At 35.5% G+C, this 27,380-nt stretch overlaps 1 protein-coding gene across 10 annotated transcripts in view; it reads left to right on the top strand.

Moving 5' to 3' along the window:
• DZIP3 (DAZ interacting zinc finger protein 3) overlaps window positions 1-27,380 on the top strand; it is a 109,504-nt gene that overhangs the window by 25,749 nt on the left and 56,375 nt on the right. For 9 of the 10 annotated variants that reach the window (XM_044251344.1, XM_044251345.1, XM_044251341.1 and 6 more), the window contains 9 exons: window positions 735-807; window positions 4,512-4,667; window positions 10,179-10,295; window positions 13,257-13,337; window positions 13,661-13,785; window positions 16,581-16,695; window positions 22,650-22,769; window positions 24,444-24,545; window positions 26,567-26,659. In XM_044251344.1, the coding sequence (XP_044107279.1) occupies window positions 735-807; window positions 4,512-4,667; window positions 10,179-10,295; window positions 13,257-13,337; window positions 13,661-13,785; window positions 16,581-16,695; window positions 22,650-22,769; window positions 24,444-24,545; window positions 26,567-26,659 (982 nt within the window). The remainder of the gene's footprint in view (window positions 1-734; window positions 808-4,511; window positions 4,668-10,178; window positions 10,296-13,256; window positions 13,338-13,660; window positions 13,786-16,580; window positions 16,696-22,649; window positions 22,770-24,443; window positions 24,546-26,566; window positions 26,660-27,380) is intronic. The other variant, XM_044251348.1, reaches the window with a different exon arrangement.

Consider the following 27,380-nt stretch of genomic DNA (forward strand, 5'->3'; position numbering starts at 1 on the left):
GCTGAGTAGATCCATTGCTGTTTCTCAGTTTTTTCTCTGCTAGCGTATAGAATTAAGAACATATAAATCCTATATGGTCTTATGTTATGATTCTTATATTATGGGCCCTATATCATGGTTCTGTATGTAGACAAAAGCAATTGTGTAGTTTTTCAGTTCTGTATGTTACACTGCATATATTCACATTTTGAAACAATGTCAGAAGCAAAACTTAACAATTTACAAATGAACTATTTTACAAAAATAGTTAATTTTTAAATATGACATTCTCTCTCAATTAAAAAAAATCATTTTGGAAAAATGGATAACTATAAGGCCAGAAATCTGGAACAAAAAAATAAAAGCATCTGCATAAGATAGATCCATTCCAAACCTATATTATCTTCATAAACCCCAGCCTTTTTAAGACCCATTTTTTTTTTTACATTGAAACAGTGCTATGAAGTTAATTTTTTCCCATGATTTTGGTATATTCTGTGTCCAAAAAAATTTTTTATATCTGCTTTCATTTCTGTTTAGTGCTCTCCAGTCAAGGCAGAGCATACTTTTTTTTTTCCTTTAACTTGCATCCCTAAAGATATGACACCTACCACTGTTATCAGTCTTGCTATATATTGTTTATACTTTCGAACTTTCAGATAAATTCACTTGTTAGATTCTTTACTACTACAATTTAATTGTGTTTTTTATAAGGAGATACTCTGAATACACATTTCTTTCTTTTTCATTTAAAGTAGGGCTCCAACTGTGAAGGAGCAGACTAAGGAGGAAATCAAGAATAAGGTAGAAAAATCTACTGACCAGCTGGTAAGAGTTAATTTTTGTTAATTAGGAATGAATTAATAAGTAATTATGACAGTGTAATTTTAAATCTAGTCAGTTTACTTATCTCTTCAGAATTTAGGGGTGACTCTACTTTTTTTCCTTCATAAGTAAAATTATGGTCATAATTAAATCTCTGATAATTGATACTTCTGTCTCAATGTTATTTTAAGTACCAATTCTCACTGTAAGTTAAAACTTGTAGGTGATCGAATTGACTTGTCCAGAAAAATAAAACAATCAATTTTAAGAAATCCTTTACTTGTCCTTTAAAGCAAAATCCAAACAAAATGAAAACTATGTGTATGCAAAGAAAATTATTTAGTAAGAAATTTTCAGAGTTGTTTTGAAATTCTCTTTCCTGTTTTTATCATCTTTACTGTTAGAAATTCCAGTTCAAAATGAAGGAGAATCAAATCCTTACTATAAGGATTATATTGCCAGTGACAATATATTTTATGGTAGCTTAAAAAATATGTATATGTATATATACATACATATATATCACATGTACTTATATTTAATGAAGGGTGGATGAAGAGCTATTTGGGTTTTTTTTAGTTCAGTATTAACTTACACATAGTTTTATGTGATTATTGATGTCCACTGTTAATAAATTTTGTAAAGATTATCTAGTAACAGGAGAAAATATATGAATATAAAATAATCTTACACTGTTGGTGGGGATGCAAGTTGGTGCAGCCACTTTGGAGAACAGTGTGGAGATTCCTCAAGAAATTAAAAATAGAGCTTCCCTATCACCCTGCAATTGCACTACTGGGTATTTACCCCAAAGATACAGATGTCATGAAAAGAAGGGCCATCTGTACCCCAATGTTTATAGCAGCATTGGCCACGGTTGCCAAACTGTGGAAAGAACCAAGATGCTCTTCAACAGACGAATGGATAAGGAAGATGTGATCCATATACACTATGGAGTATTATGCCTCCATCAGAAAGGATGAATACCCAACTTTTGTAGCAACATGGACAGGACTGGATGAGATTATTCTGAGTGAAATAAGTCAAGCAGAGAGAGTCAGTTATCATATGGTTTCACTTATTTGTGGAACATAACAAATAACATGGAGGACATGGGGAGATGGAGAAGAGAAGGGAGTTGAGGGAAATTGGAAGGGGAGGTCAACCATGAGAGACTATGGACACTGAAAAACAACCTGAGGGTTTTGAAGAGGTGGGGGAACCAGGTGGTGGGTATTGGGGAGGGCACGTATTGCAGGGAGCACTGGGTGTGGTGCAAAAACAATGAATACTGTTACGCTGAAAAGAAATAAAAAATAATCATATTATTTAACTGCATGAGGTTATCACTGTAAAAAATGTTGCAGAGAAAATACAATATATACAGATGTACATAGGGATGTACACTTGAGCCAGCAGGGATTAGATCTAGAAAGTGAATTTCTAAATACAGAATTGGAAATACAAAAGTTAAAGGAGGTGAAAACTTTGACCTGAGTTTGGTTTAGAGGCTAAATCAATTTTGTGAAATGGATTGAGCGTCAAATATTTTAATAACTGGCTTAAATATGTAGTTATGTAATTTATGACCACTAACTTAAAAAATTATAATAAGAAAAATATTTAATAAGCATGAAGCTTATAGTATGTCCTATTAAAAATTTTTATTCGTGCCATAATCTTGCTTGTATATCAATTTGGTAATTAATATTAGATGATTTTGTGGTGACTTTTGACTGCAGAACTGACCTTTAATTTGAAATGTATGCCCTACTGACAGTGGTCATTCTTTTGAAGGGTTTGTCTAGTTACATTGTGGAAGATTTTTGTTTTTATAAACTTTTTGGAAAATTTCAAACCTACAGAAAAGTTGCAAGAATAATGCTTGAAATAAAACTTTCCTACATTTTTGGATATAATTTTCATATAATGAAATAAAGTATAAGGTTGTTTGTTGGATATTGATGGGGTTGGAGGAATCTTAATTGAAGACACAAACCCATGGAACACTCAGTGTGGGGCATAAACAATGAATTTTTGAGCACTGAAAAGAATAAAATTAAGTAAAATTAAAAAAAAAAAAAAAAAGACTCAAACCCAGAAGGGGAGAGTAGGCAGGTAGTCCTACCATGTTGAGTCCTGGTTACTTTCCTGGGTAATTGCAGTCTGAAAGACCTGACTGATGGTTAAGAGAGTCACCTCCTCCCCACCCCCAAGGCATTTTCAGTGACTTAAGCTTTACATGGCCTCCATAATAAGAAGCTGTCTTTTCTGATTTTCAGAGGTCAGCATCAATGTACTCATATTCCCAAAGTTTAAACATGGTATAGGAACTGTGGTATCTTGTTAAGGTTTGAAGGAAGTCCATCATCCATGTGTTCCAGGTGCTTCTCCATTTCTGTTGCCCACCTGTTCTTCACAACTAATGTTAATATACAGTCCAGCAGGACTTGACTATATATAGCTATTGATTAGACATTAATTATGGCTTATTAAGTCCATAAGAATGAATTCCTATAGACCCAAGATTACTATGACTTAGCTCTGACTGAATTAAGTCATTCTGTTTTACTACTTTGTTTATAATTTAAACTATTAGTTTTATTTTCAATATGCTGTGTGTTTAGTCACTAAAGCATCAGTCACATATGTAAAAAGTACTCTTAGATCTAGCTTTTGTATTATTATATAGAATAATCTATGTAATACTTTAAGCTTAGTATTTTTTATGCCTTTAAGTGTGTCAATTCAATGCAATCTGTGTATTTCTGTAGGGCAGCCATTTTTTGAGGCCTAATTCACATTTAAGCCTTAAATTGTAGATATTTCCCATTCCACTACCCTGTTAAAAGTGGTATAATTATTCCTATTTTAGAATATTTATAACTTCCAAATGAATTTATATATTTATTTCTATATATTAAGGCCTCTGTATATTAAAACTTCCTGAATTTTGGTCTTAAATTCCCTGCTATATTTTAAGTCCTTGAAAGCAGAGGGAATGTCTTATTCTTTTTTTTTTAATTAAAAAATTTTTTTTAAAGATTTTATTTATTCATTTGAGAGAGAAAGACAGAGAGGCACACAAGCAGGGGAAGAGCCGAGGGAGAGGTGAAGCAGACTCCCCACTGAATGAGCTGGGAGCCTGACGTGAGGCTTAATCCCAGGACGTGAGCCGAAGGCAGACACCTGACTATCTGAGCTACACAGGTGCCCGAAAATGTCTTATTCTTATTTGGATTTTCTGTCACTTTGTCATAGTTACCTACATAGTATATACAGGCACTTTGTTAATGGAGCCCAAAGTGGGACTTTAAACTCATGACCTTGAGATCAAGACCCAAGCTGAGATCAAGAGTTGGACACTTAGGGGCGCCTGTGTGGCTCAGTGAGTTAAAGCCTCTGCCTTTGGCTCAGGTCATGAGCCCAGGGTACTGGGATTAAGCCCCGCATCAGGCTCTCTGTCCAGCAGGTAGCCTGCTTCCTCCTCTCTCTCTCTGCCTGCCTTTCTGCCTATTTGTGATATCTCTCTCTGTCAAATAAATAAATAAAATCTTTAAAAAAAAAAAAAATTGGATACTTAACCAACTGACCCACCTAGGTGCCCTAGTCTTTGTTCTTTCTTTTAATGTTTTTTCTGGTCTTAATATTTAGAGTAATAAGAATATGTATAATTGTGTAAATTTTTAATAATCATTTTCTTCTAGGGTAAACAGGAAAAGGACACACCTACTGATCTTGTCCCTGTTAACTTACTAGTAGAAGTGAAGAAATTATTGACTGTAATTAATACTCTACCAAAAGGTGTGGTCCCTCACATTAAGAAGTTCTTACAAGAAAATTTTTCCTTCCAAATCATGCAGGTAAGATTACAATTTGTTCTTTGGGGTGGAAGTACAGCTCTTTGTTTATGGCTGTCCAGAGAAAATACATTATGTTCCTTTACTCTCATACTACTACTATACTGAAAGCTCTTCTGACACTAGAGATGTGGACTTATTCCCACATCAACTAGTTCTACACTAACTGGGTATCCAACAAGTCAACTAAATTCTGATACTATCTGCCTAGAGTTAGTTTCAGATCCCGCAAGTCAGGGGCTCAGTTCCACAAATCTGCTCTGACTTCAGGCACCAGTCACAAGTCCTAGGTTGTCCCTGGTACTTCTGACCTACTGGCTATGGATTGGAGTTCCCATGACCCCTTCCTGGGTTCAATAATTTGCTAGTATAGCTCACAGAACTCCAGGAAACACTTAATTGATATTTACCAATTTATTACATAATAAAGGCTATGATAAAGGATTTTAAAAACAGCCAAATGAAGAGATACATAGGACAAGGTCTGGAAGGGTCACAAGTATTGGAGCATCTGTCTCTTTGGAGTTGGGGTGTGCCACTCCCCTGGCATGTGGATGTGTTCACTAAATTGGAAGTTCTCTGAACCCCATACTTGAAGGATTTTTATGGAGGCTTCCTCATATAAGCATGATCAATTATTAATTCAAATGCCCAGCCCCTCCCCATCTGGGAATGGGGATAGTGCTAAAAGCTCCAAGCTTCTAATCATGGCTGTTGTTTCTGTTGACCAGCCCCTATCCAGGGGCCAACTGAGAGTTACCTCATTAGAACAAAAGATACTCAAGAAATTCCAGGACTTTTAGGAACTCTGTGTCGGGAACCAGGATCAAAGACCAAATATAACCAGGAACTAGGAACAGATATCAATGTATCTGTTTCTTACTATTTCACAGTGACTTTTCCCCTCCTTTCTTCCCTCCCTCCCTTTCTTCCCACAATAGTGTAGCTAAAGTCTTGAAATCTCCATCTTTTTGTGAGGGTCTCTGGTGTCAGCTTTGACTGTAGACTTTTATTAAATAGAGTTAGTTGGTGCTGGTCTTTTAAGAATAATGGTGGGAATGTGGGTTAATAGCTAGTAAGCCATCATTGACTATAAGGTCTAGTGTTTATTCTTATTCTACTAATAACCGATAGCATGTCACACTGGGACAGGGAATTGCTTTTGGTTTTTCTAATTTGTAAAATGTTGACAAATTTTTTAAAAACGTAAGATAAAAACAATGTCCAAAATTTTTTTATTTATGAGTAAAATAAATACTCTAAAAAATATGGTAGATTTCTATCTTGGAAGTAGTTTTTTAAAATAATAATTTTTGAAACTTTCAGCCCAAGAATGGGTATCAGTTCTTAAATGAATGGAGTTTTTCAAAGTTAAAGAAAATGTTCTACTCATTTCTTTGTAGCCTTTAATTGGGGACAAAACACCATAGGATATGATTTAAAATTCAAACAAACTCTAAAAATATCCGAAGACTTCACATACAATTAATAACCTTAACTGAGATAATTGAGCAGTATGAATTCTGGTTTGAAACTGTGGAATAATGCCACTGTTTCCCTCCTTTATCTTTTGGAAACTACCCAGAGACAACAAGAAATGGAAATCAGTAGCCTTTCTATATGGGAACAATAGCCAATTAGAAGGTAAAAATGAAAGAAGAATATTAGCAACCAAAAAAGTAAAATACAAGCAGGCATTGGTGGTATAGTGGTAAGCATAGCTACCTTCCAAAAAAGTAAAATACCTAGGAAAACACACAAGAAATATACAAGATACAGACCAGTAATTCTCATAGTTTCCCTAGGCCACCTACATGATACTATCTGAACTCCATACTAGTCTTAAGGAAACAATATCTCTGGAGGTAGGTGTGGGAATCTGCATTTTAGCAAGTATCTACATGCTGATTTTCTTCACATTAAGTTTCAAAATCAACACTCTATATTGAAACAATAAATGAAGATTTCTAAAACTCTAATAAAGGGAAGAAAAGAAGACCAAATAGAAAGCAATACACATGGGAAGACATGGTGTGTTAAAGTTGTCAGTTTTTCCTAAATTAAAATTTATAAATATCACATATCAAAAAGTGACAGGAGGGTATTTTTTGGTTGTGATTACTGAAAGCTAATCCTGAAGTTTAGATGGGAAATGAAAGGAAGAAAGAGAGCTGTAGGGGAGAAGGGCTGGGAATTTGCCCACTCAGATATTAAAACTTACTGTGAAGCTCTTATAACTACAAGATTGTATTACTTGCTCTTGACTCTATGGACATCTAGAAAATAGAGAAATTTCAGAAGTTGACCAAATGCATACAGAACTGTTAGTATATGATGACAAAATTGATATACTAAAGGGAATTGGACAAATTAACAACCAGTAGGAGATTTTAACATGATCCATAAGTGACACAACATTGCCATAAAATTAGCAGAACCATAGCAAAGTTGATATAATTCACATACACACACATAACAAATACAGAACACTACAACCAACAGTGGCAGAAGATAGATTCTTTTTAAGTGCACACCGAACGTTTACAAAAATTTACTATGTGCTAGTTACAAAGCAGGTATCATCAAATTTCAAAGAATCATAACATATAGAGCATGTTCTCTAACCACTGTACCATGAATTTAGAAATCAATACAGAAAGATAATAAATCATTGTTCGTAAGATAGACCTCTAGGTATACCTATGGGTAAGAAAAGAAATCACAATGGAAATTAGGTAAATTTTTCAACTGAATAAAAAATACATATCAAAGTCTGTGTTACTAGTAAAATATGTGCTTCAAAAAATATTTATAGCTTGAAATGCAAATATTATAAAAAGCAAATTTGAATATCAATCATCTAAGCATAAAGTTCAGGAAATTAATGGAAGAACAAATTAGAAACAAAGTCAAAAGAAGGAAGTAATAAAGATATCTAAGTCCATTGAAACAGAATAAGAAAATAGGGAAAGTCAATAAAGCCAAAACTTTTTAAGGATCAGTAAAATTGAGAAAATCCTGGTAAGAATCTTCAAAAAGGCAAAAATAACCCAAATCATGAGCGAACATGAAAATATCAAAACTAATTCCATAGTCATCTAAAGGATGATAGAGAATTCTGCTACTTGCAGTGGCTGCCTGAGTTGGTTTAGAGCAACCCTCCTTAACTGGACAAAGTCTTTGCTTAGTAATGTGCTTTTCTGGCAGATTGCTTAATTCATCTGGGGATTGAGATGGTTCTAAGCTTCTGTTCTGTGATAAAGGGTCTATTTATGGCTTACCTTTTATGGTAGGTACTGTCAGTGCCCTGCACATAATCCTTAGCCCCTTGGCCTCTTATTTCAGTATGCTCTGGACAATTTCCAATATTCAGTGTCTTTATCTCCATGCCTTAAGGCTTCCCCTGGAACTACAGAAGGCTGTACTTCTCATGGCAGTTCAGAAGTCCCAAGGAATTAATACTCTTATATCACCACTCAAGCCTTGGGAGTTCTGCAAATATCCCAGTTTTCTCTCCCTTGAGTTGAATTATACTGTGTTTTTCACTGTTATACTGAGTTTCTCTGTTGTCTTAACCCCAGCTGTCCATTGTGAATAACTAAATAACACATCCTTTGGGGCACCTAGATTACTCAGTCAGTTAAGTGTCTGTCACTTGATCTCTGCTCAGGTCATGATCTCAGGGTTGTGAAATTGAGCCCTGTATCAGGCTCCACAATGGGCTTAGAGCCTGCTTAAGATTCTCTTTCTCCCTCTCCCCGCCACATCCCTCTCTTTAAAAAGAAACAAACAAACAAACAAAAACCATACCCATTAATTTACAATTAACTTAAAGCCTGCTTTCCCTTCCCTGTATCACATCTGTATTTCCCTACCACTGTTCTCTCCACCTCCTAAATAAACTATTGCATTCAAGCTGGAACTAAAACTGACACTCTTACTCTAGGAGTATATTTCCTCAAGGTCCTGACCAAAGGATGTAGTGTTTTCCAGGGTCCCTCATCCTCCATAGGTCGTGCATTCTGTTTTTCCCCCAGCTTTGTAAGTTGACTAAAACTTTGCCTAGCATCTCAGCCTCACAGCCACAACTGAAAATGGCAGTTACCTTAAGGAAAACAGTGACTCCAAGAGTCAGTCTTGTGTCTCTAGGCTTTCCTTCTCTCTGAATGTTGACCCCAGAGATTTACAGTGCCTTTGTAGCTTTCTGTTGCTTTCAATAAATGGTTTTTATATTTTGCCCAGCTTTTCTAGTTCTAAAGTAGGTGGACCTTCAGTGTTAGATTTTATATGCTTACTCAAATCCAAGAGATATTGTTGAGTAACTGGTTGGATAAATGAGTCTGGAATTTAAGTGATAGTTCTGAGCTGGAAAACAAATTTGGAAACTGTCCATATGTAGACATTTAAAAACATGACAGTAGATTACTTCAGGGAATATATGTGTTGATGGAGAAGAGGTTCAGTAAATGAGTGCTGGGGAGAAAAAGTACCTAGCTATTTAGGAGAAAAATAAAAAAAAATATTGTGTATTAGAAACCATTTTAAGAAAGTATAGGTTAGGGGTGCCTGGGTGGCTCAGTTTAAAGCCTCTGTCTTTGGCTTGGGTCATGATCCCAGGGTTCTGGGATCGAGCCCCGCATTGGGCTCTCTGCCCAGTGGGGAACCTGCTTCCTCCTCTCTCTCTGCCTGCCTCTCTGCCTACTTGTGATCTCTGTCTGTCAAATAAATAAATAAAATCTTAAAAAAAAAGTATAGGTTAAACTTTTCACACAGATAATACATCTTTAAACACATAATGGAATTTAAGTGAAGCACTTGTAGGTACAAGGTATTGAGAAATGAACACAAAGATAAGACATAGTCCTCCTTTTCATTTCATTCATATAATGTAACAAAGTATGGTATATAATAAACCCTGTATTAGTTTGGTTCCAATCAGATTATAGTTTAAGATTCCTTGACCTAGTGTTGGAATTAAGCCAGCATTCTTGCAGGGTCAGGGCTGGAAAGATTTTAGCCATGCTTAGAGAATAGAAGGTATGATAATGAACTGGGATAACCACTTTCCTCTGAAGTAGGAGTGGATGTGGCCAATTCTTGGCAGACATAAGAATGCTTTTTAAGTGTTTTGAGGAAATAGTTAACAAAGATTTGTCAGACTACTTAAAAACAAATAAATGAGAGAACATTTGTATCTGGGTGGTGTAGATTTCTTTTCTTTCTTTCTGAGAGAGAGAAAGTGGGGAGAGGGAAAGGAAGAGATAGAGAAGCAGACTACCCACTGAGTAGGGAGTACAGTTTGGAGCTGGATCCCACAACCATGAGAGATCATGACTTGAGCTGAACTCAAAAGTCAGATGCTCAACTGACAGAGCACCCAGGTGCCCCAGTGGTGTGGATTTTTAAAAAATCGTTTCCAGATTTTCTACAACTACCATGTATTACTTGTATAATAAAAATGTATGTAGATATTTGCTTTAACTTATAGAAAATTTTGACCAATTATTTCCACAGAGAGAAGTTGCAACTAACAGCCAGAACGGGGAGGAAATTGTTCCTGTTTTGACTTTACGTTTCTTGATAACACAACTGGAAGCAGCTCTTAGGAACATTCAGGCTACTAATTATACTGTAAGTGTTTTCTTTGAAAGTTTGAAATAATGGACTTGGATAACATTTTCCAATGAGAGGGTAGCTAGTACAATTTGTATTTTCCTTTTACCTCTTGAGAAAAGGTATGCATAAACTGATCACCTTCCTATTTCTTGTACTTTATTACTGCATCTCTGTAATGAGCCTAATCTAAGAGTCCCCTTCCCTACCATAAAATTGTTCATCTAAAATGAAGAAAAACTTGAACTAGTAAACATGGGCTTTCTTATTAGAAATGGAGAGATATGAACTTCAGAAATTACTCCTTCCTTTCCTCCTAGTTATTAATCAACTCCTGATATTTCTATATTTGTAAAAATTGGAACTTCTGTCATCTGCTAATGAGTGGTTATGCAAGATAAAATTGACAAGATATATTTATATGTTCAGTATCAAATGACACTTTAGAAATAAATAGAAAATCTGAGGAAAAATAAACCTGGCATCAAAAATCAGAACCAATAGTACAGGACAGTAAAAGGAAAAAAATCAGTTCTTTGAATACTTTGGGTTCATAACATAAACTAAATTTCACACACATGTAGAAGATGGATTAGAGTTATCTTCAAGAAAGGGCTACCTGGGTATAACTAAGGTAGCCAAAGACACCAGATCTCTGAGATTTACAAGAAAGTGGAGAAATCATTTTAGTTTAGTATTCTCAGGATGAGGGTTCTAAGTGGTGATGTATACCACCCTAAAGGAGCTCTACATGGAGCCAAAATAGGTAGCAAAAGGGAGTTTGCATTAACAAGTATTCCCCAGAATTTCTGGGATGCTAAAGATCTGCTCTTTCTCCCACTGACCAGGTTGCCAAGCAATAAAATAAATGAGTATAAAATCGACATTAACAGATGCTGATTGCTTAGCCTACTGTACTTAGACATTACTTCAAAGATGAGTCTTACATAAAGAAATGGAGGAGATCCTTCTCTTGGTAGCATTGTTGAACAGAATTGGAATTGTCATGATCAGAGCAGCCTACTGTTGTATCCAGATGGCTCTCCCTGTTCCTTAAGGCTACTGAGGATAGGTGGAGCAACATTGTTCTAGGAGGTGGCATGAGGGAAGAGGGCAGTTGCCAATATCTCAATATCCATTTAGTTCCAATACTTGGAATGATCCCTACTATTCGGGGAGCAGGTAGGGAGGAAAGGCCAGAGCATATTGGTTAGCAATGTAATGCTTATATCTCTAAATTCCTGAGTTCTTTACCTTGTACTTGTAATTGTAGCATTACCACAATTCCACATTTTATCCTGTTTTCAAAGTGTTCTGTTTAGAGTTGTATGAGCCAAAGGCTCAAGTCATATTATTTATGAAGCCAGTTTTTTTTTTAATTACAAAAGAATAGCTTACACTTACTTAATATTTGCTATATGACAGATACTTTTTGTAAGGATTAGCTCATTTACTCTTCTCAAGCACCCCACTCTATTATTCCTATTTTATAGATTTAAAACTGAAGCATAGAGGTTAAATAACCTTCTTAATTCATTAGGTGGTAAGTAGTGGAATCAGTATAAAAGCCCATGTAATCTTGGCTTTAGTGTCTATTCTGTGAACTGCATTTTACCACCTCTGCAAAGATGGGAATCTTAAGATAGAAACCAGTTGGATGTTACACAGGTTCATTGAAAGCAAGCACACATATCTATTTCCACTGAGATCAGTTTGAAGCCAAATTTCTAACTCAAAGCAGTTACTTCATAAATATGTACCGTTTGCTATGAGAAATATTCTGGGTAAGAGAACACAGATCACTAAAAAATAAGACATATCCTGTAGATGCTTATCGTACCTCGGTACCTGAGAAAAATCTTGTTTATAGTATGGAACCGTCTCATTGTAAAAAGTTAATGTGACAAAAGATATGGTTATGATTTTCAGTTAGTAGAGTGCTTATGAACAGAATGTATAATACTTTTCTCCATGGACAATTTTTAAACTTTTTATTTGAGGTTATTTTAGATGCACAGAAATTGCAAAAATACAGCTGTATAATACAAAAGTGCAGAGAGATCTTGGCATACCCTTCATTCAGTTTCCCTCAATAGTTATTTGTTACATAACAAATTATGTTATCAAAACCAGGAAGTTGGCATTCCTACAGTGAGTGTTGTATCTGAAGTCTCCAAGACCTACTCCCATGTTCAGAAGGACTCATGGGACTCAGAATATAGTTGTACTTACTATTACATCTGTCTGGAGATCTTAGCCATTTGTAGCATGTAGGAGTAGGAGGGGGAAAGAGACAATAAATCCTGATGGCTTTCATTTTCTTTTATTAAACTGTAATATTTTATTTTGAGATTATTGACTATCCTTTCTCTTTAGGGTCAAATTGTCAAATACATCTAAAATTTATTTGCTATTGTTCTTACTAGATGGTTAAAAGTATAATGATGATGATTTTTACTATTTTTTAATAATTGCTGGGTAGGCCTAGGATATTTATTTTTTTAAATTCAATTAATTAACATATAGTGTGTTATTAGTTTCATAGGTAGAGGTCAGTGATTAATCAGTTGCATATAACACCCAGTGCTTATTACATCAAGTGCCTTCCTTAAGGACCATCACCCAGTTACACCATCACCCCACCTACCTACCCCCCCTCCAACAACCCTTAGTCTGTTTCCTATAGTTAAGAGCCTTTTATGGTTTGTCTCCCTCTCTGATTTTGTCTTTTCTTTTTCCCTCCCTTCCCCTATGATCCTCTGTCTTGTTTCTTAAATTCCACATATGAGTGAAATCATGTGATTATTATCTTTCTCTGATTGACTTATTTCACTTAGCATAAGACCTTCTAGTTATATCCATGTTGTTGTAAATGGTGAGTTTTTTTTTTTTTTTTGATAGGCCTAGGATATTTAATTAAATTTGGTATACTGAAACTTAACTTAGTGTAAATAACCAATTAATTCTTTTTTCTTTTAGGCACATCAGATTAATGTTGGTTATTATTTGACATTACTGTTTTTGTATGGAGTGGCACTTACTGAAAGAGGAAAGAAAGAGGTATGTAGCATGTGTTATTTGCCCATTGTAAATCTTCTCACACTCACTGACTACTTTTTGACAAAAGGTTGATTTTAGAAATTCTCTAAATGTTTATTTTGAAACATTGGCTATAGAAGATGTTCTTTTGTAAATAAGTATTTTAGTCATTGAGTATATTATCTGTGTGATCACAAACAGATGCTAGGATTAGAGATGTGAATAAATGACTACATGACTGTATCAATATGAAAGCTGCTCTCACTTCTCCAGTTTGGAAAATAATTATTGTAAAAAGAACAAATGCTTTTATATCAGCCAAATCTAGTTTTATGTTCCTACAGGATTACACAGAAGCGGAGAATAAATTTCTAGTGATGAAGATGGTGATCCAAGAGAATGAAATATGTGAGAACTTTATGTGTTTAGTTTATTTTGGACGTGGTTTGCTTCGATGTGCTCAGAAGAGGTAAGGATTTTAATAAATGGACAGATCTTGCCTTTCACCTTTTAGCATTGTGAAATGGGATAGTTTTTGTAGTATACCAGGTATCATGACATTTGTGCTCTACTGGTTCTTCTTCACCTGTTCCTATAGATAATAATTTCTTCAATGCTTTTGAGGATATTAAATATCAAACTTAACAGGTCATGGCAATAAAAGATAGTGTAGCAAAGACATGAGGAACATAGGCCTTGCAGTCTGACGGACTTGGGTTTAAATACATTTTTTGCCATGTACCCAGTCTATGACCCTGAGAAATGTTATGTTACTCAGCCTTATCTTTTCCTATCTGTAAAATGGAACCAATAATAGTCCCTACCTGCAACAAGGATGTTGTAGATGATTAAATAAGCTCTCAGAACACAGAAATGCTAGGTTTAATAAACAAATGATGGTTATAGTTATTAATATGATCACAAGTGGGAATAGATGTTTAAGGTATAAATGAGTTTCTAAAGCACTGAAAGGGTCCAGAGTCTGGGTTTGGGAAATATTGGGGATCACACAGTTAGTGAAATTGTGTGGGGGAACCTTTATGGACTATTTACTTCCTATATGGAGGTCCTTAGCCATTATAGCATAATTTATTAATTTTATTTGCTCAGAATTTGGCATGTTCTGAAGACTGCGTGTGCTGAGTGTTGGGGATATGATAGTTTGCAAAATAGATCGTTCCTGTCTTCATGTAACTGACCGTATAGTGAAGGTTATAGGCCTTAATCAAATAATCAGCTATACAAATAATCAATTATGAAATATGATAAAGAGCTATGAAGGAAAATTCAGTGAAAAACTAAATGGCCTTCACTAGACACCCAGTCCAGTTCTTGGAATCAGAAGTCTTCCTGAGGAAATAATGTTTGGCTGAGACTTGAAAGATGAAATTGGCAGCTGTGCCAATCCTTATGCAGGATTACTGCTGGACCCAACCATGGGATTCCCAAAAGAGTCACCTCTGTGGGAGTTACCTGATTCTTTTGTAAGATTTTATCTTCAATCCTCTGGCATGCTTATTTTTTACTAGGGTACCCAGAAGACTTCTTGCTTCCCATTTAGTAGCATGATGCCATCAATATAAATGGGCTTTAGTAGCATTATGCCATCAATATAAATGTTTTACAGAATTTTAGGATGGTCAGAATCTCTTTAGTCTATACTGTAGAGAGAATTCACATAGCTGTGAGACAGGACAAAGAATGTATACTGCTGTCCTTCCCTCAGATGTGTGCACTACTCTTTAGTCTCTTTACCATTGGGCATTGGAGAGAATCTGTTTTCCATTATCATTGATAAGAGAAAGCCCAGTCACAGGACAGCATCATTTACTTTCATCCCTGGCCTAGAGGACAGTCACCACTGAGCTGCTCAAAGACGCTGGTGCCTTTCTCTCACTGTGTCCTCTGGAGTGTCCTCTGGACCTTTCCAGGGAACCTTGTCTAGTGGTGGCTTCTTTGGTCTTGTGTAGGAAGTCCATTCTAACATCCTTAGCTCCCTAGGCTTTTTCAGTACCCTGCCAAAAAATTTCCAGCATCTCCACCTCAATTACTATAGGCCATTGTTGGATCCACGCTTGAAGTAGCCTTCTCAGCAGCATGTTGGCTCAGGTGGCTCAGGTGTCCTTGTTAGAAAAGTCAATCTTGAACTGTGGAGGAGTCATCCCAAATCAGCATATACTTCCCTATCCAGCTGTGTCTCTGTGTTGGTTCGGCACGCTTAAGATCCACTCCCACATATGCTTCTGTACACACGAGGCAAATTCCGCAGTTCTTATGGTGAATCAGCTTTTCGTTTAGGGGCGGGGACTCTAGTTTCCCACTTGGACTCTGCTTATACCCAGTTCCAGAGTTATTGGTCCATGAGCAACAAGCCGAGATAGGAGAGGATCTTGAGAAGGGAGGGCATCATCTTTTGATATATGCACCTTAGATGATATTTTGGCTTGATCAGAAAATGGATTCTGCATTCCTCTAGCAAGAAAGAGGTCATTATCAGCCAGAGGAGTTTAGGACACTTTAGGGGTTTCATTTAAATGTCCCCATTTCAGATCTTAGGTTCTACTTGTTCCCTGTCAAAGTCCTCATTTTAGCATAACAGTCCTGCTGAGGCAGTGCGTTTAGTCTTTTCTGCTGTTCTACCCTTGTGATTAAATACAGGGCCCCATTTCCAGCACAGTATGCCCTTATAAGGTTAGACTTGGTAAAGGTTTTCTTAAATATTACCATAGAGACCTTTTAACTTTCACAGAGCGTCCTGAGTTGGTAATAGTCCTGTCAAGGAGGTGCATTTGGTCTCTTTTGCAGTTTGTTTCACCTTGTGATTAAATCTGGCCTGATTTTCAGTACAGATTATTGTTATGGATGTAGGAGATTAGAGCCTTTTTAAATGCTGCCATAGAGTCCTCTGTCTTTCACAGTGTGCCCTGAGTCAACAGTTGGCTGACCTGTGCCTGTCATTCTCTTTCTTCAAGGCTTCCAAGACAGTAGACAAAAGCCAACCAACTCTACAATCCCTTTAATTACCATGGCCCCTATTCTGTTCAAGCTTGAGCTACTACATAATCTATTGCCTCCCCTTCCACCTGTATTTCATCCCAATCTACCACAGGTGAGAGTCCTAGCATTTGTATTTCTATAGCATGCCAGAGGTTTTCACCATCCTACTTACCACAAAAAAAAAAAAAGGTTGCTTATTGTCTCATTGGTAAACTATCTAGTTACAGAGTCCCATTCAAACTGATCTTATTTTAAAATGCCTTGCAGATATAATGGAGGACTGCTAGAATTTCATAAAAGTTTACAAGAAATAGGAGATACAGATGATCATTGGTTTGACATAGATCCTACAGAAGATGAAGATTTACCTACAACTTTTAAAGTAAGAAATTGTTTAAGAACATTTCACCTGTGACTAATCAGAATCATTTTTGATGAAGTGTGGCCTATGCTAACTTTGTCATATCCATTTTTTTTTAAAGATTTTATTTATTTATTTGAGAGAGAGGGAGAGCATTAGAGGGGAGAGGTCAGAGGGAGAAGTAGACACCCTGCTGAGCCGGGAGCCTGATGTGGGATGCGATCCCGGGACTCCAGGATCATGACCTGAGCTGAAGGCAGTTGCTTAACTAACTGAGCCACCCAGGGCCCCTAACTTTGTCATATTCTATAGCAAGCACATTCTTTTGTTGGAAATTAGCTTTTTGTATAAGAAACAACATTGATTCCATTACCTAGTGCAGAATGTAAGATTCAGCACATAGAGAGAAATGAGGTGGCTGGGTTAGTAAATAACAAGATTTGTTAGTATTAAAAACAAGATTAAATGCTATACTAGTCCAGTACTTCACATAGCTGGAGCTAAGTGTAATAGTTAATTCTTTTTTTTCTAATTATATTTACCATTATTTTGTTCTTGATTTAAATTTAAAAAATACTAAGAAAATTTGAAAAGTTTATTTCAGAAAACTTGAAAGATATAAAAGTGCTCAAAGATAAAATTCATTTATATTTCTTCAAATGGAGAAACTATTGTTAGTATTTTCATTAATGTCTTTCTAGAAACACATGTATAAACACTTGAACCCTTAATTTTTAGTAAATTGGAATGATGTTATACACATTGATGTGTAGTTTAGAAATATATACTGTGAATTTCCCAGTAGTTAGATTATTCTACAGTATGATTTTTTTTCATGGTCCATCGTAACTGCTTTAATTTGTGTAACCAGTTTCTTGCTATTGAAAATTTAGTCTATCCTAAACATTCCAGTTTTTCATTATTATGTAAAGTGATCTTTGTGCATTTCTCACATAATTCCTATAGGACAAATTTCTAAAGGTGGAATTGTGAATCAAGTCCAAAGTTGTTGATATTTATCTTCATATTTCTTTTCAAAGTTTGTATTCTTTTTTTTTTTTTTTTTTAGAGGGAGTGAGGGGCAGATGCATGTGTGCATGTGCAATTTGGAGAGAGAGAGAATCTCAAGCAGGCTTCTCACTGAGCAAGGAGCCCCTTGTGGGGCTCAATCTCATAACCTTGAGATCATGACCAAACCCAAAATCAAGAGTAAGATGCTTTAACTGACTGAGCCAACCAGGCACCCCACCAGTTTTTATTCTTAAGACGAAGTATGAGAGTTTTCATTTCCCTTATCTTCTTGGTATTCTTTTTTTTTTTTTTTTTTTTTTTATTTATGTGTCAGAGAGGGAGAGCGAGCACAGGCAGACAGAATGGCAGGCAGAGGCAGAGGGAGAAGCAGGCTCCCCGCTGAGCAAGGAGCCCGATGTGGGACTCGATCCCAGGACGCTGGGATCATGACCTGAGCCGAAGGCAGCTGCTCAACCAACTGAGCCACCCAGGCGTCCCTCTTCTTGGTATTCTTAATTTTGAGTTAATTTTTACTCCTCTTTTAAGCCATATTGTAGTAACTTTTTAATTTGTTTAGTGGGTTTCTCTTGGTTAGTGTTTGAATAACCTGTCTGCAGACTTTTACTTTAAGCTTTTCTGGGTCCTTATATTTTGGCTGAGTTGAAAGCCAGATCCATTCCTCAAAGTGGATATTTTGAAAAACTATGAAATTCAATTTTCTTAGAAGCTATAGCAGCTCAAATTGTATAAACCTAATAAAACAGTTTCAAAACATATGAGACAAAAACTGGTGGCACCAGAAGGAGAGAGAGAAAACTCTTCAATCACAGAGTACTATCTTACTATAGCTCTCTCAGTAATCAGTAGAATAAGCAGACAGTTTTTGACATTTGTCAGGAAAATCACACTTCAAACCTAAGACTTAAAAGTGATTTTATATATTTTAACATTAAACTTTTGAGCTTGCGTGAAGCAGCCCCTACTTGGTCTTAGTTTTCTCTTTTTCCTCCTCCTTTTCAAATATTTTTCTTTGTTATCCAGACATTTTTAGTGAATTTTTTCAAGGAAAATAATACACATATACAGTGTGTAAAATAATATTAAAAGACTCGAAATTAACAGTCTGTGGTCCATCATCTCTAATTGTAGTTCCTAACTAGAGACCTCTTCTTCCAGCTCTCTAGGCGTATTTCTTTGATATATCTATATCTTTTGAAAAGATCTATTGCTTTTTTATCATATTTCTCCATTGTAGATAATATCTTTTGACTTCCCTCTATGGTAGATGAGGAGGGTTTATTAAACTCTCTTATACATCCCCTTTACACATACACTTTTCTTTCCCCATTCTACCAGTAGTTATACATCTTTATTTAATCTGCTTTAGGGTTTTCCTTTATTCCTTGGATTATCCTTCTATGTAGAATACTCTGTTTCTTGGATCTCACGTTTTCCTCTTTTTAGGTTTACTCCCTTGTTTTGGTGTTACAAGTCATGCAGCAGCTTCTTAGAGAAGGGTGAGCCTGGGAGGTAAATTTTTTGAGACCTTTCAAGTTTTCAAAATAATTTATTTTTTCAATATTTTATATCTTGCCTGGGCATAGAATTGTAGGTTGCAAATTATTTTCCGAGTGTTTCTATTATTTCCTTGCTTCCACTATTACTTTGAGAAATCTAATCATCTGATTCTCGATCTTTTGCTTATAACCTGTTTTAATTTTTTTAAATATATGAATTTTTTTAAATAATGAATTTTTAAAAAATTCATTAGATGATTTTTTTCATTTTATTTATGGAATGTTTGTTAGATACTTGATATCTTGGACTAAATCTATGATTTTCTTATTTTTTTCCCTATTTGTTACATTTTATCTTTTTGTTTTACTTTCTAGAGGAGATTTTTCTCAACTTTAGCTTTCTGCATAGGGCAGATACTCAGCCAGTGCACACTAGTGCTATCATGTTAGTTGTTATAATGTTAAAATATTTATGTAGTGTTTCAAAAATAGTTGCTGCCAGGGGTTTCTTGGGCATCCAGCCACCATTCCAGCTGCTTTGGACTTTCCACCAGCCTTCCCTCCCTATGCTGCTTTAAAATCCAATAAAGATTTAATGTCTAGTAGGGTAGAATGCTTCAGTGATCCTGGCTGTAGGCCAGCATGTTCTTAATCTGTAATGATTGGTGCCTGGCACCCCACCCAAAGTCTTGCTCCGCAGACATTGTGATTAGATTTTTTTTTTTTTTGAGGGTATTTAGACGACTGACTATACCCATTTATCCTAAGTGAGTTCTACCAAAGACCTACCCTACCCCATTTGCTCCTACCTTCATATATCCCCTTAGATAAACTTATCCTGGTGGGGGAATATAGCACCCCTAGAGATGCTGGCACCCTATCAGGGTAGTGCATATGATTATTTTTAACATTACCCTTGTTCTTATCCTTCTACTGAATTTTTAATGTTAATGATTATTTCAGCTATTATCTACTAGGAGTTTCTGCCATTATGAATGTTTCCTTTTTTCTTTTTAAATGACAGTCTGTTTTTGTATCATGAATGCATAATGTGTCAGAGGTAAATGTCAGCCAGATCATGGAAGACCTTATATAAGCCAAGTATGGGTGTTCAGACCCTTTCTTGAAGTTAATGTGAAACCCCTGAAGACTTTTAAACACTGGAATGATATAATCAAATTATAATAAAAGAGAACAGACAGATACACACTCATATACCTGTATACATCTATCTATGTATATATATATGCACATATGCAGAACAGACAGATACACACTCATATACCTGTATACATCTATCTATGTATATATATATGCACATATGCATGTGTGCCTCTCTGGGAGGTGATGGGTCTTATAGGAACCAGAAGGCTGAGAATAGAACTAGCTCTGTAAAGACTGAGGGAAGAGCATTCTAGGTAAGTGGAAAAGAGTGTGGGAAAGCCCTTAGGCCTTGACACATAAGTTTGAAGAACTGAAAAAGTAAAACCATATGAATTTTTTAATGAGCAAGGCTAGAGACAAATTCAAAGAGATGGCTAGATGTACTGAATTTAGGTTCTGCAGGTTCTGCAGGACCTTGCAGTCCATGCTTGGTAAAGGTTAAGACTTTATTTTAGGTAGGTACAGTGGGAAGCCACTGAAGGATTTTAAGCAAGGAACTGACTCGTTTGCTTTTGTATAGAGTACCTTGGAGCAGAGTAGGTGGGGAAGAGGTATACCAGTTAGGCACCTGGTTATTACAGCTAATAATCTAGATAAGATGGAGTGTTATCAATGGAGATGGAAATGGAAGAATTTACAGTGTATTTTGGGAAAAGACACAATGACTTGATGATGTATTGCAGACAAAGGGTGATGGAATCCATTATGCAGTAGGACTTTTCTGGCTTGAAGCTGAAAGATGCTGATAGATGAGATGGTGGTAGATGAACAGGTCCCATGGCCCTGCTAAGTTTACTTCTGTCTCTTTAACATCCATAACATCCCTTAACTTCCCTAACAACCTGGCTTCTAACAGGTACTCAGTAAATATATTGAATGAATGAATGCCAAAGACAAGAGGCAAGAGATAAGGAGTAAAGAAGAAGGAACAAAAGGATTAAAAGGATTAAAAAGGAAAAAAAAAACCCTAATAAAGTAGTTACAAATTGTCGTTAGTGTTCTGAAGGAGACAGAGATGGGGTAGAGAAAATGAAGAACACATATATACTCATGTAGCTGCATATAGGCATATGTATATATGTGGCATATATTTGGTGGGAGTGTCAGTAGGTCAGTATTGAACTAGTAAGTTTGAGATCTTTGAAACTGTAGTACTTATATACATTCTGTGAGCCTATTTCTTTTTTCCCCATTTCCACTTGGCTATTTGCTATGCTGACAGGATATATATACTACCTTTATACTGACAGGTCCTTAAATGCCTCTAGTTTCTTTCTCTCTTATCTTGATATTTAAAACATTTTCATTGCCTTGGTCAAAACATCTTTATTCTTCAATATCAGCCATCAATTTAGAATTCTGAATGCTATCAAAGGAATGGAGATAGAAATGGAAGATTTATCAAACACTCTATAGCAACTTATTTGTCATGTTGTATATTCTCAGTATATTAAACATACTACTATTTGAGGCGCCTGGGTGGCTCAGTGGGTTAAGCCTCTGCCTGAAGCTTCAGCTTAAGGGTCCTGGAATCGAGCCCTGCCTTGGGCTCTGCTGAGAGCCTCCTTCCCCCTCTCTCTCTCTGCCAACTTGTGATCTCTGTCAAATAAATAAATAAAATCTTAAAAAAATATACTACTATTTGAAATCTTATAATACTCTCTCTAAGGGATAAGTGTTAAGGACTTGGTCTAAAGACCTGTTTAACATAGACTTCATAATGTGTTTCACCTACATTTAATCAGCATTTGAAAATAGGAAATTGCATTCCAAGTTACAACTCTGAATATTGAAAGCATATTTCTGTATGCTACTTCTGCCCATAATGGCAGTGAGTGGCATATTGCTCCACTCTAGGAGTCCCACTGCCAACATAGTGTTCTGGGGATCAGTTCTAGCAGACCCTCCTGGGCTCCCAGTGATTTGTTGTCTGTGTGTGTGTGTGTGTGTGTGTATCAGAGCAGATAGTTTTTAGTAGGAACATGTCAGGTATTATGCTATGAGTTGGGATGGTGAAGAGAGGTACAGCTTCAAACACAGACTTTTTTCTTTTCTCCTATGTTTATGTTCAGTAAGAAACCAGTATTTCTAATTTAGGACCTTTCTATATGTTGTTTACTTTGAATGAGGAAAAAATGTTCTATTGCTGTTTTAGTAAAAAACATATAGTGCCTTCAAAAAGGGAGATAATAAAATGGACATATTATTTAAGGTAAAATATTGGAAATATTTCAATCTTGTTACTAATAATTCATAATTTTTAAAAAATTTTTTAAAATCTAGGATCTTCTTAAAGATTTTATCAAGACAACAGAAAGTAATATAATGAAGCAGACCATTTGCAGTTATCTAGATTGTGAACGATCTTGCGAAGCTGACATTTTAAAGAACACCAATTACAAGGTAATATAATTATTAACTGTTTTTAAAAATGAAATTATAAAATTAAATTTACATACAAATTATTGTTATGCATCAAAATATTGTTTAAAAAGAGTACTTAGAAAAAAAAAAGAGTACTTAGTTTAATTATAGTAGTAATCCAGTTAAGAAGTTGAATATTTTGGGGTACCTATGTGGCTCAGTTGGTTAAGCATCCAATTCTTGCTTTCAGCTCAGATCATGATCTCAGGGTTGTGAGATCAAGCCCTGGGTCAGGCTCTGCACTCAGCAGGGAGTATGCCAGAGATTCTCTCTCTCCCTCTCTGTCCCTCTGCCCCTCCCCCTACTCGAGTTTGTACCTACACTCCTATCTGCCTCTCAAATAAATAAATCTTAAAAAAAATTTGACTGTCTCTAAGAACTTAAATTCATAGTGAACAGGAATTATATATATCTGGGAGTCAATAAAAAGTAAATCAATTTTGCTAGGGATTTTGTAATACTCAAATGTGTCTGTAGTTAGAGTTAATGTCTCTGCAATTATAGCAGTAAAAATTATGTGGAATATTCTTTACAGTTAGAAATGTTGTAGGTTTAGAATATCAGCATTTTATTAAGGAGAAAAATTGTTACTCTTCAAGAATTCTGTTACTAAGTAAGTGATGATTTTCTGTTGAATGGTTCTTGGGCAAGCAAAGTGAAACCAGGCTGGATCTGAAGAAATTCAACAAAGTACATCAAATCTAGTTCTCTTTGAATATATCAAAATAAGGCTGTGGGAAATCACAAGATAGGATGAGATGTAACCATCAGTGCCAGTCTGACACCATTTCTATCATATAATGGAAATCCAGTTGCAAAGCATGATGCGTACACAGTGAGTGTTGGGGGAAGAAATCCAAAATGTATTCATTAGATTAATACAGGTACTGGAAAGTAGGCCTGGGGAATTGGGCTGTTCAGGGTTGGTGGCAAGTTGGGTCTGGTTTAGGTGATATGGTCCTAAGGTTTCCCAGGGAGGCTTCCTGGGTTCTAGTCACATGGACAGCATGTAGCCTCAGAAAGTCCTGGCCACAAAATTCAGATCTTTGTCATCCAAGCAGTTTACCTATTTAAAGGAAGCAGGACTATAGTTCCCAGGGAGTACATACTGGGAAGGCCTAGAAATTTATACCTTGAGATAATGCGGTAACTATCTGTCATTAACATTGCAAATCAGGTCTAGTGATTGTTAACAGAGATTCCAGGGGAATATGGTATGGAGGGAGGGGCGGGAGGAAAAGAGAAATGTAAAAATAGAGGTGAAGAGGGGTAGAAAACATGTTCCTCTAAAAAGGTCACTCACCAAATTTCTGATATTTTGTTGTATCAGAACAACAGTATATGTGTCAGTATATGGAAAACATTACATTGGCTTACTCCAATAATTACCTTTTCTTTTTGTCCTTATACTTCTGTCTTTAGTGATGTGAAAGTGGACTTATAAAAAATAACTTAGAAAGTTGATTACTAGTGATCTGTTGATAAATTTTGAATGCCATGTCAAACTTGTCTAGTTATAGCATAATTTTGAAAGTCACTTAAGGTGTTCATGTCCAAATAAGTGAATGGATGAATGAGACTTGCAGTAGTATTTTTTATACCTATATGAATTATTATTTACATATCAACAGCTTACTTTTTCGTCTTTTCCAGGGATTTTTTCAGTTAATGTGTAGTAAAAGCTGCTGTGTTTATTTCCATAAAATTTGTTGGAAAAAGTTCAAGAATTTAAAATATCCAGGTGAAAATGATCAGGTATTTGTTTTTTCCTTCAGAACTTTACAGCATTTCTTTTATTCATCCCATTACTTCCTGTTCACATCCTTCTCTGCTTTTTTTCTGGCTCTATTTTTCTTTTGCTCTTATCTCTGATGCTTTTTTCTTCATTATTCTTTGTTATTCATCACCATTTATTAATAAACACATCTTTTCAGGGGATACTCTACTAGTTGCTTTGGTTAGTGATTTCTATCAATTTTTTCCCTTCCTTTTAAAAGTTTATGCTCTTAAAAATAGAAATATTGTGGGACACTCGAGTGGCTCAGCCAGTTAGGGGGCTGTCTTTGGCTCAGGTCATGACCCTAAGGTCCTGGAATTAAGTCCCACTTTGGACTCCTTGCTCTATGGGGGGGTTTTCTTCTCCCTCTGCCTTCCACTCCCTCTGCTTGTGCTCACACTCTTTCTCTCTTTCTAACTTAAAAAAAAAAAATAGATTGCGTGTGTACCACATAAAGGACATAGAATCAAAGAATATAATTGCTACACAAAAAGTGAAAGAACACATATAATTTTAAGGATAGTTTCTATTTTAAGGGATAGAGAAAAATAATAAATGTTATAGTCTTCAATCATATGTTTGTAATTATTTATATTTACCTAAAGTAATTTAACTAAATTAAATACCAAAGCCCGATTCTATATTGATTACTTTTTAGTGAGCTAATGGCCATATGTTGGGTTTATACTGTTTATGCTAGAGTGTTTATATTGTGCATACAACAGAAAACCGTTATAAAGCAATTGTGGCATAGTACAAAGAGCACTGTATATAGAGTTGGGTGATCTGGGTTCAAGTCCAGATTGAACCACTTACTGTTTGTTTTTTGTTTTTTTTTTAACATTAGGTTGGTGATTTAACCATTCAGAAACTCAGTTTTATAAACCATAAAGTGAGAATAGTAATACCTACTTCTTAAGATCATTGTGAAGATTAATAGATAAAACATGAACTTGCATTATACACTAAAAATCATTGTGTGAAGTCTTACTCATTTTTTTAAGCAACATATGAATACTTTTCACTTTCTTTGATTGTTAGGGCAATCAGTATAGTTCAACATCAGAAAAAGAAGTACAAGAAAACTGAGTAACTTAACCAGGGGAAATAGCAAGTTTAGAGCCAGAAAAGGAATCAACATTTTTGTTCTTTTCCCCAGAACCCTCATATATCTGATAGAATTCAGTATTTTATATTTGCTTAATCAGTACATTTCACTTGACCTTGCTTTAGCTAGGGATGGTGAGCACATTTTAGGCTGTTTTTGGTACTTGAAGACTTTGAAGTAGAAATGATGAGAGAGAAAAGTGTGATCATGCATTTTAAATAGGAAATCCATTGATACATGAAATGGACTACTTTTTTACTTTTGTTTTTTATTTTCTATTAACATATAGTGTATTATTAGCCCCAGGGGTACAGGTCTGTGAATCGTCAGGCTTACACACTTCATAGCACTCACCATAGCACATACCCTTCCCAACGTCCATAACCCTACCACCCTCTCCCTACTCCCCTCTCCGCCGGCAACCCTCAGTTTGTTTTGTGAGATTAAGAGTCTCTTATGGTTTGTCTCCCTCCCGATGCCATCTTGTTTCATTTTTTTCTTCCCTACCCCCCAAAACCCCCACAATACCTCTCAAATTCCTCATATCAGGGAGAGCAAATGATAATTATCTTTCTCTGATTGACTTATTTCACTCAGCATAATACCCTCTAGTTCCAACCACATCATTGCAAATGGCAAGATTCCATTTCTTTTGATGGCTGCATAGTATTCCATTGTATATGTATACCACATCTTAGAAATGGAAATACCACATCTTTAGAAATGGACTATCTTTGAACAGCTAACTCTCAAATGTTTATTCTCATCTTTTGTTTTACCATCTAGCAACATCTGCTTTTAACTTTAATCAGATTTGCAGATTAATGATTTTTTTCTGTTGTTTATATATTTTTTCTATTAGCGATTTGTTTTTTCTATTGATAATTTTAGGCCTTTAGTGGGAAAAAATGTTTGAAGGAAGGATGTACAGGTGACATGGTAAGGATGCTACAATGTGATGTACCTGGAATTGTTAAAATTTTGGTGAGTATCTTTATCTTTTTCTTATTTTTTTGCTTGCTTTCACTGGAATGGCATTTTTTTACTTCAAACAGATTTGAGAATCATAATAATGGCATTCTAGACATTTTTTCTCTTTGATGATGACTAAGCTCTCTGACCTTCCTATTTGATTTCTCCAAAGTTCTATTTATGTGGTCTTTAAGAATAAAAAAAAAATTAAAAATAAAGACACAGAGGGGGAGGGAGGGAGAGAGACAAAGCTGGCAATGGCTGTACCAATGAAGAAAGTCTGTCCTAAACCAAGAATGATAATCTAATTTTGTTCCATCAAAGGTTAAAAATAATTTTAGACTTTCTGAACTTCTTAGAGTCTGGGAGCATCTTCCCATGAATTTATCTATAGAGCATCACATACTATATGTGTTATATACTCAGATGGTATCCACTTAACTTTTTCTATTCAATGAAATATCTTGTTTAATTCTCAGTATGTATGTAAATAGACTAAAATTAGAAATATGTATTATTTCTTTCCCTACATATGTGTATTTTTGTGTTTCAGATTCAGCATTTAAGTCCTATACTGATATATAGTAGAATTGCTTTTTAAGATCAACTCTAGTTTTTTGTTTGATTAGGATTGCTTATGGCTCACCTTGTTACTTCTGTTTTACTTGTTTTAAAGTCTCTATAGCTTCATTCTCATTATCTTTTTTCAAATATTAAGGCTAAGAAGTAACAT

Source organism: Neovison vison, chromosome 6 (assembly GCF_020171115.1).
Source record: "Neovison vison isolate M4711 chromosome 6, ASM_NN_V1, whole genome shotgun sequence".
Classification (NCBI taxonomy): Eukaryota; Metazoa; Chordata; class Mammalia; order Carnivora; family Mustelidae; genus Neogale; species Neogale vison.